Source organism: Cervus elaphus, chromosome 19 (genome assembly GCF_910594005.1).
Source record: "Cervus elaphus chromosome 19, mCerEla1.1, whole genome shotgun sequence".
Taxonomy (NCBI): Eukaryota; Metazoa; Chordata; class Mammalia; order Artiodactyla; family Cervidae; genus Cervus; species Cervus elaphus.
Window position 1 is genome coordinate 9,915,611 of NC_057833.1, and position 18,331 is coordinate 9,933,941.

The following is an 18,331-nucleotide window of genomic DNA, read 5'->3' on the forward strand; positions in this document are numbered from 1 at the left end:
ACCATTTTCACTTTGTCATTATTACAGGCAAGTAATCTTATTTCTTCAAGCAGTTATTTCACGTGTTTCAGTAATGCTTCCTGGACTGAAGAGCATGTGCGCTTTAAAGTTTAACAGATACTGTTATATTAGCATTCAAATAGTCTGAGTTCTTACATTCTCAAGTTTACTGCATATTTAATATTTACTGCATATTTAATCTTGAAGTTACTTTTCAGTTGAATTTTTTTAAAGCAAATTACTTGGATTAAACAAGACAGATGAAAAAAGAATCAATATTATCAGTTTTATTCGCTTGTTTTAAAATTTACTTTCTTTACTTATTTTAAAACTAACTCATTTTAAAGGAATAACTTACCTTTATATCGGACTTGAGAATCCTTTATCTGTCTGGTAAACATGGACAGATCTTGTCGCCCAAATTAGGTGTGCTGGCTATCTGTAGTTAAGCAGATATTTGGAATGAAATCCCAACGGATCTCAAGTGTATGTTCAATAATTGTTGAAATTACTGTAACACTTTCTTTATAATATCTGAGGTGATTTAAGTAGAATTTAATGGGGAATTTTGATTTAGGATTTATTTATGTTGTTAGCAAAATATCCATATATACTTTTATTTTTTTATTTTTTATTTTTTTATATGGATGTACTAGTTTGTTTAGTTATTCATCACCTGAAACATATCTGGTTGTTTCGGTTTATGAACTATTGTAAATAAAAGTTATGAGCATCTGTGTGTAGGTTCTCCTTGTTCAGCATAGGTTTTCATGCACATGTATACTTTTAGTCAAGCATGTTTTTGTTAAAAGTACTTTTCATGGTGTCACCATGCATGAAGTATTTTCCATTCCATCTTTTGATTACTATAAAATCAATAAAAATTATCAACTGTATTTTTATTTTTAGGGTGACTGTCGTTCTTACAGTTACGTATGTGGAATCTCCAGTAAGGATGAGCCTGACTGGGAATCTCTTATTTTCCTGGCTAGACTTATACCTCGTATGTGTCACAACATTAACAGGTATGTTCTGCAGGTGGCAGAGGGGTGAGATGTATAAGGCTGTGATTTTTTTTTTAAGGTCTTCCCATTGTTGAAAGACAGCTTAGGTCACAACCCAGCAGGTATTTAATAATACTTTGTATTTTGTTTGTTCATTGCAGTACAATCATCTGCTTATTAAAAAAATTTTTTTAGGTAAATAGGATGGCTTTTATTGAATAGTTTTAGTATGAAATAAAGACTTTAAAAAATATTTTTCCAATTAGCAACTTAGACTATTTGTTTTATAATGCTTTATTCCAGAAAGATTGAAAAAAATGTACAAGTTATTTACTATCAGGGACTTGGTCAATTTAATAATCATTAGAGAGTAAAGATACAAACATACCAGATGTCATTAAAATAACTGCCTTAAATGTTTTAAAAATGTTGACCTTAGTTCTTCAGATCCAGTTTTCCTTTAATTTGCACATAAATTTCTTATGTTGGATATATCAACAGCTGATTTATAACCTATATGTAGTACTTAGTAGCATTGTCTCCTTTAACAGTTCAAAAATCTTACTCATTTAGTACCAGATTGCTAATTAAATGTTCTTATATCACAGTTTTTTTACTCTGGTCTGTTTTCTTCATGAGTATTAGGCAGTTGACAATCAAAAAGGATTCCTTGAGATTTCAGTTTACTCAAATCAGCTGCAGAAATTACAGACCTGCCTCTTGGTGGTTACTTAGCAGGGTGTGTACATTTCTCTTTTTTCGGCCGTTCCTCATGGCTTGTGGGATCTTAGGTCCCTGCCCAGAGGCTGAACCCATGCCCTCAGCAGTGACAGCGCAGAGTTGTAACCATTGGACCACCAGGGAATTTCCATGGTGTGTATAGTTCTATACTGATGTGGCTAGTGTTTCTAGGCTGGTGTTGGCCTTTAAGACAAGAAGTCAGAGGGAAGTCACATTTTTACTAATGGGAACATGTTAAAAGGCTTGCATAGATGAACCAAAGGCCTCCAAATATAGATACACCTTTAATACACTGAAAAGAGAGAATTATTAATAAATAATGGTAAGTTGGTAAATTTGTAATTGCCTATTTTGAATGGAGGTAATTGTCTTGGTTAAAATAATGATTTAAAATTCTTAAATGCTAATACCTAAATAAACTTCATTGGTCATACAGAGTTCCTTTCACTAAGTTTGACTCCATTGCTTTACTATATATAATTAGTATATTTTTCATTTCGCAGCATTCTTATAGTTTCATCTGTCTCTGTCCTTCTCTTTTACCAAAGGGCCCTTACCCTTGTTTAAACTTTATCTCTGTCCTTTTGTGTTCTAGTCTTTCTGCCTGTCTTTTCTGTTTTCCCTTGTTTGTCTCTCCCTCCATTCTTAATCCTTCCTCCCTTCCCAAAAGGGAAAAAAGATAATCTAACAACCAACAAACAAAAAACTAGATTCTAAAAATATGAACCTAGCAAGCCCCTCAAAAAAAACATATTTGGTGATTTTTAAATTTGGGGGGGGGGATTGAAATTTAAGTAATTTTTTTAAAAAGCTTTCAATTTTTGCCAACCCCTGCCCCCCCCAGTTTGCGTGGTGGAATCTTTGTGTAGAGAGGGACGGTTCCAGTTTTACTGTCCTACACAGGATGGAAGACTGCCTGTCTCTGTACATATTCCATGGTCACTCTTGTTTGAAAGAAAGGAGACAAAAAGGAGCAAGTTAATGGCATTCTCTTGCCTAGTTGCTCTTCCCTCCAAGGATTATGAGCTCTAGGAAGTATATTGCTTTAAAGTGTGGCTTACTTTCAATGCATGGGAAGAAACCCTTCCTGCCAAAGTATGTTTGGAAGGAGACAATGAAGTAGTTGGTGGTTTTGATCAGATGCTTTTTTCTTCTGTATGTTTGTTTTATTCTAAGTACCCATTAATAAGAAGGGGAAAAGGCATTGTTAAACTTCCCCTTGGTAGTTGCAGAGGAGATTTATTTTCTCTACTAAAGACAGATACGGCTAAGGAAAAGGGACAGTTGCCTGCTGGCTGGAGCTGGATTAGAAAAAGCCAGGTGGCATTTGTCTCTCTCTATCCCCTTCCTCTCTTGTTTTCTAGGTGAAGGTTATAGAACAGATTCCCCAAATCAGCAATAAGATTCCTCTTGAGTTGTTTTACTTATTTGATACTAATTTCTTTAAGCCATCTTCCAAATTCTGCTTTTATTAATTAACACCTACAGTGTATCTTCACAAGTTTCAAACAGACTTTTACTTGAAGCAGTAATGAGTCATTCCTTTTCCAACAAGTCTTACTTGGGTGACATTTACCCCACCCCACCCCACCCCCTTACTGTTTATTTACATGTTTGGCCTTGCTGGGTCTTCGTTGCTGTGCAAGGGCTTTTCTGGTTGTCTCTGGCAGGCTTCTCACTCCAGTGGCTTCTTGTTGCAGAGCACAGGCTCTGGGGGCACGTGGGCTTCAGTAGTCGTGTTGCATAGGCTCAGTTGCCCTGTGGCATGTGGGATCTTCCTGCACCATTCATTGGCAGGCAGATTCTTAACCATAGGACCACCGTTTATTAAGAATGGCTTCCCTGGTGACATTCTTTTATTAATGAAATATGTACATAGTGAAATAAGAATCTTTCTTTGGGATCAGTGTTCTCCAAAGTATAAAAAAAAAGGTTGAGTGGTCAGATAAGTTTGGGAAATTCACTGTAGCTTCATCTTGAAGGTTACCAGTGCATATTAGCACATTATAGCGTCTGAAGTTTTGTTATCGGTCAGTTCAGTTGCTCAGTTGTGTCCAACTCTTTGCGACCCCATGGACTGCAGCACACCAGGCCTCCCTGTCCACCACCAACTCCTGAAGTCTACTCAAACTCATGTCCATTGAGTCGTTGATGCCATCCAACCACCTCATCCTCTGTCGTCCCCTTCTCCTCTCACCTTCAATCTTTCCCAGCATCAGGGTCTTTTTAGATGAGTCCGTTCTTCGCATCAGGTGGTCAGTGTATTGGAGTTTCAGCTTCACCATCAGTTCTTCCAATGAATATTCAAGACTGATTTCCTTTAGGATGGACTGGTTGGATCTCCTTGCAGTCCAAGGGACTCCCAAGAGTCTTCTCCAGCACCACAGTTCAAAAGCATCAATTCTTCGGCACTTAGCTTTCCTTATAGTCCAACTCTCAAATCCATACATGACTACTGGAAAAACCGTAGTTTTGATTAGACTGACCTTTGTTGACAAAATGATGTCTCTGCTTTTTATTACGCTGTCTAGGTTGGTCGTAACTTTTCTTCCAAGGAACAAGCGTCTTTTAATTTCATGGCTGCAATCACCATCTGCAGTGATTTTGGAGCCCCCAAAAATAAAGTCTTGCCACTGTTTCCCCATGTATTTTCCATGAAGTGATGGGACCAGATGCCATGATCTTAGTTTTCTGAATGTTGAGTTTTAAGCCAACTTTTTCACTCTCCTCTTTCACTTTCATCAAGAGGCTCTTTAGTTGTTCTTTGCTTTCCACCATAAGGGTGGTGTCATCTGCATATCTGAGGTTATTGATATTTCTCCCAGCAGTCTTGACTCCAGCTTGTGCTTCACCCAGCCCAGCATTTCTCATGATGTACTCTGCATATAAGATAAATAAGCAGGGTGACAATATATAGCCTTGATGTACTCTTTTTTCTATTTGGAACAAGTCTGTTCCATGTCCAGTTCTAACTGTTGCTTCCTGACCTGCATACAGATTTCTCAAGATGCAGGTCAGGTGGTCTGGTATTCCCATCCCTTGAAGAATTTTCTGCAGTTTGTGGTGATCTACACAGTCAAAGGCTTTGGCATAGTCAATAAAGCAGAATTAGATGTTTTTCTGGTACTCTTCTTGCTTTTTCGGTGATCCAACGGATGTTGGCAATTTGATCTCTGGTTCCTCTGCCTTTTCTAAAATCAGCTTGAACATCTGGAAGTTCATAATTCACATATTGTTGAAGCCTGACTTGGAGAATTTTGAGCATTACTTTACTAGCATGTGAGATGAGTGCAATTGTGCAATACCTTGAGTATTCTTTAGCATTGCCCTGAAAGCCTATTTGTTTAATTCATTGTTTCCCCAGGCTTTTGTGAATTGATTTCCTAGGGCTACCATAACAAATCACCACAAGCTAGGAGGCTTACCAGAGTAAAAGTCTATCACCTCACGGTTCTGGAGGCCGCACCTCTGGTAAGGGTGGTGTCAGCAGGGCATTGCTCTCTCTGAAGGCTCTCGGGGAGAGTCCTCCTTCTCCTCTTCATAGTTTCTGACGTTTGCTGGCAGTCGTTGCCTCGAGGCAGCAGAACTCCAGTCTCATCTCCATCTCTACATGGCCCTCTGTTTTCTGTGTGTCTGTCTTGCCAGATTGCCTTTTGCTTAGAAGGACACCCACCAGTCGTTGGGTTAGCCTCCTGCCCCCCACCCCCCAAAAATTATGACTTTTGTTCGATCACATTTGCAAGGACCCTGTTTTCACCCCTAGATTCCAGATGAACATGAAGTTTTGTGTATCCTTTTCAATCCAGTATGTTACATGGAAAGAGGGATGTGATAATCAAGTTTATCTTCACACTAGTATTTCAGAGAATGTATTTTGAGGAAGGTTCAGACAACAGATACCTTCTATAGTCCTGTCCTTCCCATTGGGGATTTGAAGTGGGTAAGAGAGGGGCCTAAGAACAAATGCAAAGAATGTTATTTTATGTGCTTTGTTTCCTCATACTAAAATGTCTTGTCTTTATAATTTTCGCTCCCTTCCTTTTAGAGTTGTTTATATATTTGGCCCACCAGTTAAAGAGCCTCCTACAGATGTTACTCCCACTTTCTTGACCACAGGGGTGCTCAGTACTTTACGCCAAGCTGATTTTGAGGCCCATAACATTCTCAGGGAGTCTGGTAAGTTGCCCATTTTGTTCATCACTACATGCTTCAGCTAGATTTTGAAAGCTTGGCTTTATGATTTTTAATAGGAGGACGCAGCTTTTAATATTACTGTTTAATTCTATGGGCAGTTCTGTGACCTTGCCTTATCTGTGTAGAATTCGCTCATGTTTGTGGCCACTTGCAGACATGCACACAGTGACAGGAAGTCTGAGTTGCTCGACTCAGATGTTCCTAGCTGAGCTTGAAGGTGGCAGTCCTCTGTCTTCTTGTTTCAGCTGTTTCTGCAAACAGGTGTCTTTTTTGTCGTCTATTTAATGCCGTGCTGTTTTGCATTTTCATGCTTTCTTGTTGGTGATTTCACTGTTTAGAAATGTCCTCTGAGCTTAGTGCTGAGGTGCTGCTGACTAGGTTCCTAAGCCCAGGAAGACTGTGGTGTGCCTTACTGAGAAAAGAGGTGTGTTAGATAAGCTTCCTGCAAGCGTGAGTTACAGTGCCCTTGGCTGTGAGCTCACTGTTCATGAATCTACAGTAAAGATTGAGTAAGGTGTCTTTAAACAGAAAACACACAAGAAAGGTTGTATCGATCAGTTGATGAATATGTTATGACTAGAGGCTTGCAGGACCCTAACTCTGTATTCCCCCTAGGGTTAGTGGCTCAGGACTTTGTTATTCAGTGTTTGCAGTATAGAAGATAATTACCTGAATAATGAATTAACTTACATGTATAGCACATCGCTGCAGTCATCAGACTGTAATTTGTATTTGTGATTGCGTTTGTGCTTACAGTGCTATGAGCGTAGCTGAAAACAGTACATGATGACAGCCCTAAGGAGAGGTGTGTCTGTGTGTGTGATTTTAGATCCTGTCTGGAAGGGTTTAATTGAACTGAGAGTGCTTTCCTATGGCATGGTGATTGGTTCTACATGTTCACTTCCTTTCTCTAGGGTATGCTGGGAAAATCAGCCAGATGCCGGTGATTTTGACACCTTTGCATTTTGATCGGGACCCACTTCAGAAGCAGCCTTCTTGCCAGAGATCTGTGGTTATTCGAACCTTTATTACTAGTGATTTCATGACTGGTATACCTGCAACCCCTGGCAATGAGATCCCCATAGAGGTAATATATACATTTTCTTCTGATGTACATGTTTAATACCTTAATATTTTATAATAATGGTGAATGGGGTGGGCTATGGCAATGTTGATATTTCTGAGGTTGGTTTTCTGTTCATAAAATAGGCTCTAATTTTTTTAATCTTCACATAATTCATTATTTAATACATTATAGTAGGAAAAGGCCCTAAGTTTATTAACCTCCTCCAGATGTCTGATTACTATGTGGAGACTCCCAACTCTAATCTATCATTTTATCTAATCTTGCCAACCTCTGCCTTATAAATAGTATCCTCCAAGTAAAGAAGAAAACCCTAGGAGTGAAGAGTCGATTAGACATAAGGATGAGATTTAATAGCATTATGGCCAGGCACCCATGGATTTCTTCATGCTCTGCCAACTAGCAGTTACAGTTTTGATCACCGTCTTCCTTCCTTGTTATCCCTCCACTAGCGTGTGCGTTAACAGAGGAGCTGTTCTAAGACGGCAAGTGAAAGTCAGAGCAAGGCGTTATTGGTTGTACCACTGTTAATACAGGGCTCTGATGATATTACTGGCTACTACAGATATGTGGATTGGAGAATGTGGCTTAGAGTCTGTTTTCCCTGAGGCTTGCGTTTGCCCAGTCTCTGGCCAGTTAGGTGACAAGGCCTTCCTCTTGTATACGTGTAGCAGTGATTATTACTACCTGTGACATGTGCTGCCTTAGTGTCCCAGAGTTGTGAGCCGCAGAGAATCTGTGAAGCGTCGTCTTCCACCCATGAAGTCACATGCTTGGATGCCGCAGCAGTGTCAGGTTGCCATAAATGCTTCTGAACATTTGCTGTGGACCAGTCACACCCCCGACTTGCAGACTGCACTTTGAGTACTACTGAACTTAAGTCACTTAAATCTGTAGAGTCACTGTGTAAATTAATCATAAATGTATCCCATATACCTAGAAAGTGAAAGTTGCTCAGTCGTGTCCGACTCTTTGCGACTCCGTGGACTGTATAGCCCATGGAATTCTCCAGGCCAGAATACTGGAGTGGGTTGCATGCCCTTCTCCAGGGGATCTTCCCAACCCAGGGATAGAACCCAGGTCTCCTACATTGCAGGTGGATTCTTTACCAGCTGAGCCACAAGGGAAGCCCATATACCTAGAGAACAGTGGTAAAAATAGATTGTGTTTTAATTTGAAATTACAAATTTAAATTACAAATGAAATTACAAATTCTAGCTCTGTTGAACATGCAATGGACCCCTAGCTCTTTATTTATAATCTTTGTTTTATAACAGGTGGTGTTAAAGATGGTCACCGAGATTAAGAAGATTCCTGGTATTTCTCGAATTATGTACGACTTAACATCAAAGCCCCCAGGAACTACTGAGTGGGAGTAATAAACTTCTTGTTCTACCAAAGTTCCGTGTGCAGTTTAAATTGTTTAGCAACCATTCCCAGTACTGAATGCAGTGCTGTTAAAGGTGTTACCTGAGCAACCACATCACATCCGAATTCTCTGCAGCAAAAGTCTACGGCTTAAGAGCTGAGCTGGGGGTAACTGAAAGGGACTGAGGAGTCCGTGCGGGTGTAATCAACGCACTGTTGCCTGCACTCAGACAGACTGACGCTGCTTTTGCCTTTACCTCTGTCTCACTTGTTGTTTATGTATAAACTCACTGTTTCTATTGCTGTCTCTGCAATCAAAGATGTATGGACGTGGGTGAGTTTGGGGGCTGGTAGTGGACTTCTGTCCCCGTGCCAGTTTCTAAGAGATGTTAGAAACACCATTATCTACCAATGTGACTTAGTATGTATATCTTTTGGTGAAACCGAATTTCCCTATAAGTAAGTTTATTCCTCTAGGAAGGGGTCAACATATCAGATAAAGATAAGGGTGGGCTGTCCCACCCACTTTTGCAGGACACTGGGACCATAAAATGGTGAGCTACCCTAAAATGGAAAAGCACCAGGAATTTGTTGAAGTCCTTTGAGTTTCATGTCATTACAGTCATGGGAGGAGGGAACTGTGTGTGGTCTCCATTTAAAATGTTTTCAAATCATGCTCCATGTTGTGCTCTGTCAGCCTGTTCATTAGTAAGGAGCTTTATCCTCCCAGTCTTATGTTGCAAGCTCCCATAGCCTTGTAGAGGACCTTTCTGTTCTGTCCCCAGAAGAGACTGTCTTTGGTCTAGTGTAAAATTCAAGCATTTTTATCTTGTTTGGCCAGAGTGAAGCTCTGAGATCACAGAAACCATCATGCATGCCCACAGCTTACAGATGCATGCCTGCGATTTATATAATCTAGTAAAGAGCTGTAAAATGAATTCTTGGTGTAATCTATAGATAACTTTTTTTTAATGCACTGCTCAGAAGATTGTGACTTGTCTTGGCCCATGCCAAGTTTGCCAAACTTTGTACTCCTTTCTACCAGCTATAAGAGAACATTCAAGAACTGGTATAGGACTTTTTGCCATTGCCTCCAGTTCCTAACAGATGCTTTTATAACACTCATATATGCACTGTAAAAATAGACAGTACTAGATTTGAATTTGCAATCATTTCTCTCAATATTTTAGTTGATGTTACTGTTTTAAAAGGTTACCTTGTATTTTCTCATACAAATTCCATCTCAAGTTGCTGCCTTTTATGTAGTCTTTAAGATTTTCTGTATTAATCATCTATACAAATTTGTTTGGGATCCATTGTTAGATAAATAATAAAATTACACACGGCAGAAGTCTTCCTTTCATTCTGGTTGGCCCAGGGTATAAGAAAACTGTGTTCCTGGACCAGCAAGGGAAGAGCTTCTGACTGTTGTAACTTATCCGTATCTGAGAGATAGCAGTATTTGACTTCTACAAAACTTGAAGGGTTCATTCTCTATCCTAATGAGGTACTCATAATGGCCTTTTACTGAGAGGCTATCCTAGTGGCCTGGCCTTAACAGAATTGGAGGTACGTTATTTTAGAGCTGAAATAGACAGTATATAAAAGGCTTGTAAACCTTTGTGTTTATGTGACAAAAGAATTCCTCTTCTAGCAAAAGTGTCTTATAATTTTGTATTCAGACAAGTAATAGGGGTCTAGGAAGACTTTTTCCCTAAAGTATGTTCTGTGGAACACTGTTCACTTGAACGAACGATGGACATTGAACACCTTTCACTCAACATTGCTCCACAGAGATAAAGGGGTAGGTGGTCTGTACAGTTTGGGGACGTGCTGCTCACTTGTCCTTTCATCTTGAAGATTTGTGGAATACATTATTTTCAAAGCTCTTAAGAAATCTTGACGTTAGAAACAGTTGTTGCTTTTTTAAACCTAATTATTCCTGATATTTGTTCACTAAACCCCCTTTTATATAATCCTTAATAATAAAATTGGAAAAATGGTTTCTCCAAAACACTTGTCGACATGATATAGTAAAAATCAATTCTAGAATTCAAAGATTCCTTAATATTTAGCACCCTGTCTTCCTTTGCAAAGCACTTTCTTACTTTGTCTCAAGTACTGCTCTGTACCTTCACAGTGTTTTATCCAGGGGCCTGAGAAGAGTTAAGATTGCAGTTCCATTTTACAGTTAAGGAAACAAGCTCAGCTTCGTAGTAGTTACCTGAAGAACTTCAGAATTAAATGTAGGGTTTCCCAGTTATTCTTTTCTTTAAGTGAATTTTTGAGCCTATATAAAAATTACATAATTTATATAAAATTATATAAACTTACAGGATGGTTATCTTTGGCCAAGGCTTTGGACAGTGGCTCCCTGTCGTCATTGTTTATCCTTGACAGCTCATACCTGCGCGCCTTTCATTCACCACTTAGCTGGGACACCTCTCCATCTGAAAATATATTTTATTAGAAGGAGGAAGGCAGGTTAGTGAAAGCATTTATTTCTAAGATTGTTGTTGTTTAGTCACTAAGTTGTGTCCGACTCTTTGCAACCCCATGGACTCATAGCCCACCAATCTTCTCTGTCCATGGGATTTCCCAGGCAAGAATACTGGAGAGGTTGCCATTTGCTTCTCCAGGGGATCTTCCCGACCCAGGGATCTAACAGCATCACCTGCATTAGCAGGCGGGTTCTTTACCACTGAGCTACAATTTCTAAGATTAGTAGGCATGAAAGAAATTTTGAGAACCAAATATCTTGTGCCAGCTTTGTGGCCCTACCTATGATCAGCAGCCCTGCTGGAAGTAACAGCTTGGTACAGTTGCTGAGGGTAGGTCTTTAAGATGTATCTGGGAGATAAGGTTACCCACGCATTCCCATCTTTTGCCTTATCCATTATCCTAAGATAGGTGCATATGTGCAGCCAAACAAGCATTGTAAAAATTCATTTCCTTACTGTGTTTGGGCTTATCTCTCGCTAGCCTGTTTTTATTGAGTAACTTACATCAGACCTCTAGAGATGAGGGCGTTCACAGTAGCTTCCATGTTCATCTTTAGTGCTTTGTTTTGCCGTTAAACAGCTATTTGAATTTGGTCAAGTCGTTTCTGGTTTTTTACATGTAAGATGAGGCAGTTGAACTATGTTTATATCAAATCCAGCTCTAAATTCTTATTTTATAAATAAGAAAAAACAGGAGATAGGATGGAGAAATGGGATGGTTTTAAGTGCTTTTAACATCAGATTGGACCCAATCAAAGGTAAACATCAAAATGTATTGTAAAATCAGATAATTAATTACCCTTTTTTGAACCTGAGGCGTAGATCAAGGTTTGACCACGTGAGAATCTTCTCTTGTGACCGTGACACTTGGAAGATAACTCACCAACAATGTGATCCTGGTGGGACACTCTTCACTGTGTGTTTTTAGAGAAGTTGACAATGTGCTTTGACCGTGAGACCTGTGAGAAGTCTCCTGTACTGAGTTGCGTAGGATCCAGGTCTTTTGCTCTCTCTACTGAAGAGGTGATGCTCCAGGGTGAGGCTTAACAGGAAGTTCTCAGTGTATAGCTTACCATCATCTTACAATAAGTGAGTGATTAGTTCCTGGAAATAGTGCTGTGTCTCTGAAATCCTCCTGATACTCATTCCTAGTGTTAAACCCGTTGCTTTCTACCTTTCCACACAGCTTCCTTTGCTACTCCCCACACCTTCCTTCTGTCCCCCCTTCTCTTGAATTCTCTTTGAAATAGGGTGCGAACACAGCTTGGCTATTACCTCAGTAGGTGGTCCTTTCATTGGCCCCAGTTAGAATTTAATAGAGAACTGAATACAGGTTGGCTGTCTCTACCCTCAGAAAGCTATTGAAGGGACACGCAGACACTGTAGGGAACCATGGAATCTTTTTCACCAGTGTGGGACTTTGATAATGATGGTGGCATCTGTGACTATTAAATTTCCAAAAATTTCATCTGGAAATGACAGAAGATTTGAAATCCCTCAAAGATTGCCACCATGAAATTAAAAGATGCTTGCTCCTTGGAAGAAAAGCTATGGCCAACCTAAACAGCTTGTTAAAAAGCAGAGACATTACTTGATGGTCCGGGTCATCAAGGCTATGGTTTTTCTAGTAGTCATGTGTGGATGGGAGAGTTGGACCATAATGCTGAGTGTCAAAAAATTTATGCTTTTGAACTGTGGTGTTGGAGAAGACTCTTGAGAGTAGCTTCAACTGCAAGGAAATCAAACCAGTCAATCCAGAAGGAAATCAGTCCTGAATATTCATTGGAAGGACTGATGATGAAGCTGAAACTCCAATACTTTGGCCACCTGATGGGAAGAACTGACTCACTGGAAAAGACCCTGATGCTGCGAAAGATTGACGCCAGGAGAAGAAGGGGATGACAGAAGATGAGATGGCTGGATGGCATCACCGCCTAGATGGACATGAGTTTGAGCAACCTCCGGGAGTTGGTGATGGAAAGGGAAGCCTGATGTGCTATATATAGTCCATGGGGACACAGACACGATTGAGTGACTGAAATGAACTGAAACACTGCCAAAATGCCAGCATTCAAAACCCCAGTCTTACATATTGACGAGGCTCAGGTATACCACCCAATTTTAACCTTTTTCAGTGGTTCTTAATTCTGGATGCCTGTAACTACTTCAGAAGTTAAGTCTGTATAACGCCAAGACCCTACAATCAAATCAGTTAAACCAGAACCTTGGTGAGGCCCAAGTATTGACAGTTCAAAATCTCCCAGCTAGAGTAAGTTGTTATTGAGAGACAGGCCTGGCATCTCTAGTTATAGCTTAAAATCTTGGTCAGACCTATAGGTGAGGAGACCCTAGATACTGTCTTGATAAACATCTCTGTAGCCAAGTTAGTTTAAAGCTAGGGACCAGACTCTGAAACTGACTACCTATACAGGTTTTCCCACTATGGAAAAGTAGGGCTTTCCGGTGAAACTTTTTCATAAGCCAAAGTGGTGTAAAGCAAAGAAGCAGTCACCTGAGGACACATCCTGCTAGTGATGTTACAAAATAAACCCAGATAAAGCATAGATGCTCACACAGTCAAGAGCCACTGCAGCTGGTTGTTCCCAGGGAAGGCGCTTGGCAGCATCCCTCTTGCTGCTTGGGGTGCGCGCTGTTTCTGCACCAGTTCACTGCAAAACAAACACTGATTGTTGTTTTCACTTTTCATCCTTTTTCATATAGGGAACAGTCCTTTTCCAACTTACTTCAGTTTGGGAAAACAGGATCTACTGCTGGTCTTTTGCAAAAGGGCAGTGCTGTAAAGTGAGATCTATGCAGCAACTACATAGCCATCTTCCTTTCAGTCTCTTTAAAGAGAGATCCAGGTCTCCAGATGGGACTTTAGCCAGATTATGAAACCTAGAGTGAGCTATGCCTGTTAACCGAGTTATTACTCAGCCTTCTGGAGCCATGTCATTTTGATATAATTCTCTAGAGAGCTCGAAGTGACTAGAAATTACCTGTAACTTAAGTTCCCAGAATGAAAATCTTTTGAGCAGTTACATCTTAATTTACCCATTTGTTCACTGGTGAACCCTGTGGCATTCTTTGACATTGTTAAGGACCCCTTGATTGGCAAAATCAGGAGACTCGGGTAGGGGTGGGGGGACTTTGGCTATTGGGTATACTAAGTTCAGTAGCTCCACAATCCTTTTGAGTATTCCAGGAAGCCCGAACCTTGACTAATCCAAGTAGAGTATATGCCTTTGGAGAATACAAATGTTTAAGGTAAGTAATTTTCTGTTTTTGAATCTTCTATGACCATTGTTTTGATATTAAATGAAGTGAATGTAACCTTTCGAACAGATTTTTTTATAAAGAAATATTTTGTTAATCAGAGTAACTAGTGTAGTTGTGAAATACTATGTAATTGTTCATGGTATACTGAAATGTCAATTGTATGTTGTTGGCAATGTTAGCATAATATAGTTTTGTTAAACTAATGTGAAATGATGTCAGTGGTTTTTTGTCTTGGTATACATCATAAAGGAGGAAATAATGGGTAATAATTTGTCATTAAGCTTCAGAGTTCATGACAAAGAAGTAAGAGAAGATAAGTTAGACACTACTGGGATGTGAGAAGGAGGAAATTTCATCTGCTGTCAGGTTTCTGGATGATAAAGTTAATGTTTCTATTAGTTACATAGGAGGATGTTAGGGTTTTACCTGCAGTGTTAACAGTGGCTGTAAAATATTGGGTAGCTTTCTATTTAAATAATTGGCTAAAGGTGTTTGTGTTTCCAAAATTAAAGTCATATGTTTGTACACCCATGTGCTTATTTGATTTCTTACTTATTTATATTTGATCAAAACTGTTCTCAATTTCTTAAAATATAAATTGTCTTTACTAATTTAATACAGCAGTTGGATCTTTTTCACTGTTTGTAACTGTTACCAGAGTTGATGAAACCCATTAAAGGAGATGTTTGTATTAGTGAATTACCAATATTAAGATTAGAGGAATTACGTGTTCAGGAACTGAACTCAGTAATTATTTTCAAGTAACTACATTGCTCTGGTAACTGGATCCTTTCAGATCAATGACCTAGTCTGGCCTTCTGCTGAAGGGGAAGACTATTTGGTTCAACTGTATTTTGTAAAGTTTTTTCTGTTTTGCCATAGCTCAAAACAAAAATATTACAGAGTTTTTATCTTGCGCTCTCATAGATCTATCATTTTATGTTTTAAAAAAATTCTACCTTTATCAAAAGCTCTAGTTCACACCACAGCTCAGGTTTTTCTTAGAGTGTTAGTGAATTTCTTTAATGAGATGTATACTTTAGATACTAGTAAAAGAAGCTAGGAATCCCACTTAAACCTCAATGTTAACCAAATACTGTGTTGAATTCTAATAAAATGTTTATGTATATATATTTCAGGATGCTATTCCCTATGCAGCTGTATATTACTGTTCTTTTAGACAATATGTAACCTGCCAACACATACACTTGAAAAAAATTACATAGAGAAAACTATGTTTTAAAATTCCAACTTAATGTGGCTACCTTAAATGGTGGAGAGAGCCTTTTGTCAAGATGCCTTTACTTAATTACTTTAGGATATTGTTATTTGCTCTAAATAAGAAAAAAAAGGTTCAGTGGAATAAATTTTAGAACTAATATTAGGCAGAGTGCAAGAAAATTCCATCTTCTGATTCTTTTGGAAAGCAGCTTCTATTGCAGTGTGAGTGGTGAGGATGTAATGAATTGAACTCATTTACAGTCCTTATTTTGCAGAGTGCCTGAATGAACAGTTTGAGAACCATGGAGTCTCAGTATCTTAATTTTTTTTTTCTTTTCAGTTTAGTTGTCTTTGAAGAGTATGTCTAAATTATGCCTAAATTGTGTCCTTAACATTGAAAGTGTTGTCTTTCTTGGTTTTGACATTTGAGAATTGGAATGTTTTACAAAAATATAGGTATTTTAAATTTCTAATGCATCTTCGTAGGAGTGTAGAAACATATACCATATATTACCTAAAGTATGTGTGTATAGAATGTGCCTCAATTCGAGTTTGATGTATACTTACTTTCACTGTGGAGCTTGTTTTTTAGGTACTTGTTGCTACAGAGGCTTAAGACTTTCCCATTCTTTTTAGACCTGTATGTAGTGGTGAGCATTTTAATTTATTGGCTTTAGACTATGCTAAATGTGCTATCTATTTACTACTATATTAATTTCTCTTTGTAAAACAAGGGAAAAGTTTCATACCACTCTCATGTAAGAGATGATCTTTGTTAAGTGGATGGTGATGGCACAGCCATCTTTGAATGTGTTTTCAGATTTCGGAGATGTCACTCTGTGAGGCAGAAAGAGGGAGTCAGCATAGCTCACGTTAGTTTGGAAACAGATTGAACCTCAGCTTACAAATGGAGCATAGCTGTCTTATGTATAGTTTCATTTTTGTGTGATTTCTTTATCCTAAATCTCAGAAGAAAACCATTGTAGTAAATAAAAAATTTCTCTCTGAGACATGGGAATAAGAAGCTATCATAAAATCTTGAGTATTAATGACGTTGAGTAAGGTTCCTGTTGTTAGGTGTAATTTTGGAAATGTATTTTAGAAATAGTATTTGTTCCTAATTCTGCTGATTCAACATCAGCGTGAAATCCAATAAACTTTGATTTATTTCTGATTCTGACTCTAGGTAGCTGTGTTACCTTGGGCAAGACACCAGTCTCCTGGATAACAGTTAACTCAGATGTAATGAAGGAATAGTATTACCTGTGTGGGTCAAGTATGAATAAAGAATACATATGAAAAGATTATCTCTAAAATGTTAGTGTGAGCATAATCTGTTACTTAAAACACATGAAACAAATGATGTGCATTAATGATTCTGTTGTGCTTAATTAGCTGGGACAAACAGATACATTTACACTATGCCAGACCTTCAGATTTTCAGGGTGGGGTTGGATAACTTCCTTTTAGCTGCACAAGGACTGTGAATTCATTTTTATGAAACTTATACCACATGATAGTAATCCTGACCAAGGAAACAGATCTCACTGCCTTCTGTCTTATAACTTCCAGTCTTGCACTTGAAAAGTGCAAAAAATTATATGTTCGCTTTCCTTTCTCTTCTGATTCTAGTAGTGTGTGAGATAATGAAACATTTTTCTTTTGGCTCTCAGTCTTTTGTTTGGGAAAAGAAATTTGGGACAATAACATATTGATCAGCTAGCATGTGAGTAATCATAAAGTATTCAGATAATAACTTCCATCAAAAAATTGAGAGGTGAAGGAGAATACCTCAAGCTCATGTGATGGTCAAGTGCTTTATGTCACTCTTTGGATTGGAACTGAGTCCTTTAGGTAGCTGGGACAGTTTCTACCTCTCCATGATAGAAATTGTGGAATATTCCTGGTGGGTGGAGGCCAGGAGGAGCCAGAAGTGAATAGACTTTGACTAGCCTGGATTGTTTGGGAGGGTAGAATGGGAGAGTTGGTGCAAAACCATGGAGGGCTATAATTCAGCCAAGGGTTTGAATTGCGTCCTGTTGGGAGTGTGTTCTGGATGAGCCAAAAGGGCTGGAGAAGCTGGGGGGTAGCCAAGCTACTCTGTCAGAGAGTGACATCAACCCTTTTCCCTTGCTGTGAGTAAGGTCTAGAGTCAGTCACATACACTTTTTCCATGGTACTTTGTGTGGTTCAAGTGACGTGCTATATGTTTGAGAAAAGCCCTTAGTATAACTTTAAGGCCCTCCACAGCCTAACTCTGGCCCATCAGCCAGGCTTAAATTCGCCTTTTGCGGCCAGATCCGCTCATGGGTTTCTTCATGCCCTTGTGTTTCATGTGTCACCTTTGCCCCTGCTGCTCCCCTTGCTCAGCGTGCCAGCTCTCGGGTTCTTAATGTCTGCAAACATGTAGTCACAACTTTCAATAGAGGATTTGGAAGATCCCCTGGAGAAGGAAATGGCAACCCACTCCAGTCCTCTAGCCTGGAAAATTCCATGGACAGAGAGAGGAGCCTGGTAGGCTGAAGTGCATGGGGTCGCAAAGAGTCGGACATGACTGAGTGACTTCACTTCAATAGAGGGTCTCCTCTGTGAAAACTTAACGTCTTTTCCAAGCTCCCATTATGTGTTGAATTCCATGACTATTTGTTTATAATTTCTTATTTCTCTTCTACTTGTTTACGGTTCTTTTCTTCAACCAGGCTGTAAACTTTTGAAGGCAAGATCAATGATTTACTCATCTTTGAACTCTCAGACCCTGGTTTATAAAATGTGAAAATGGAATGCTTTTTAGAAACCTGCAAGAAGAGCGTAAAGCTTTCTTTAAAGGAGTTCATGTCTGATAGTAGAATTTCCAAATTAAGACACTTAAGTGAAAAAGCTGAGCTCAGGCAGATAACTTGGCCTGTACCCTTGCTTCCCCCTTGATACCGCCAAATAGG

At 39.1% G+C, this 18,331-nt stretch overlaps 1 protein-coding gene across 2 annotated transcripts in view; it reads left to right on the forward strand.

Annotated features, from left to right (window-relative positions):
• The window catches only part of GMPS (guanine monophosphate synthase), a 68,489-nt gene extending 60,066 nt beyond the window's left edge, over positions 1–8,423 (forward strand). For both annotated transcript variants that reach the window (XM_043873739.1, XM_043873740.1), the window contains exons 13-16: positions 910–1,025; positions 5,791–5,921; positions 6,854–7,026; positions 8,301–8,423. In XM_043873739.1, the coding sequence (XP_043729674.1) occupies positions 910–1,025; positions 5,791–5,921; positions 6,854–7,026; positions 8,301–8,402 (522 nt within the window). In that variant the 3' untranslated portion in view covers positions 8,403–8,423. The remainder of the gene's footprint in view (positions 1–909; positions 1,026–5,790; positions 5,922–6,853; positions 7,027–8,300) is intronic.
• Positions 8,424–18,331: the final 9,908 nt, after the last annotated feature.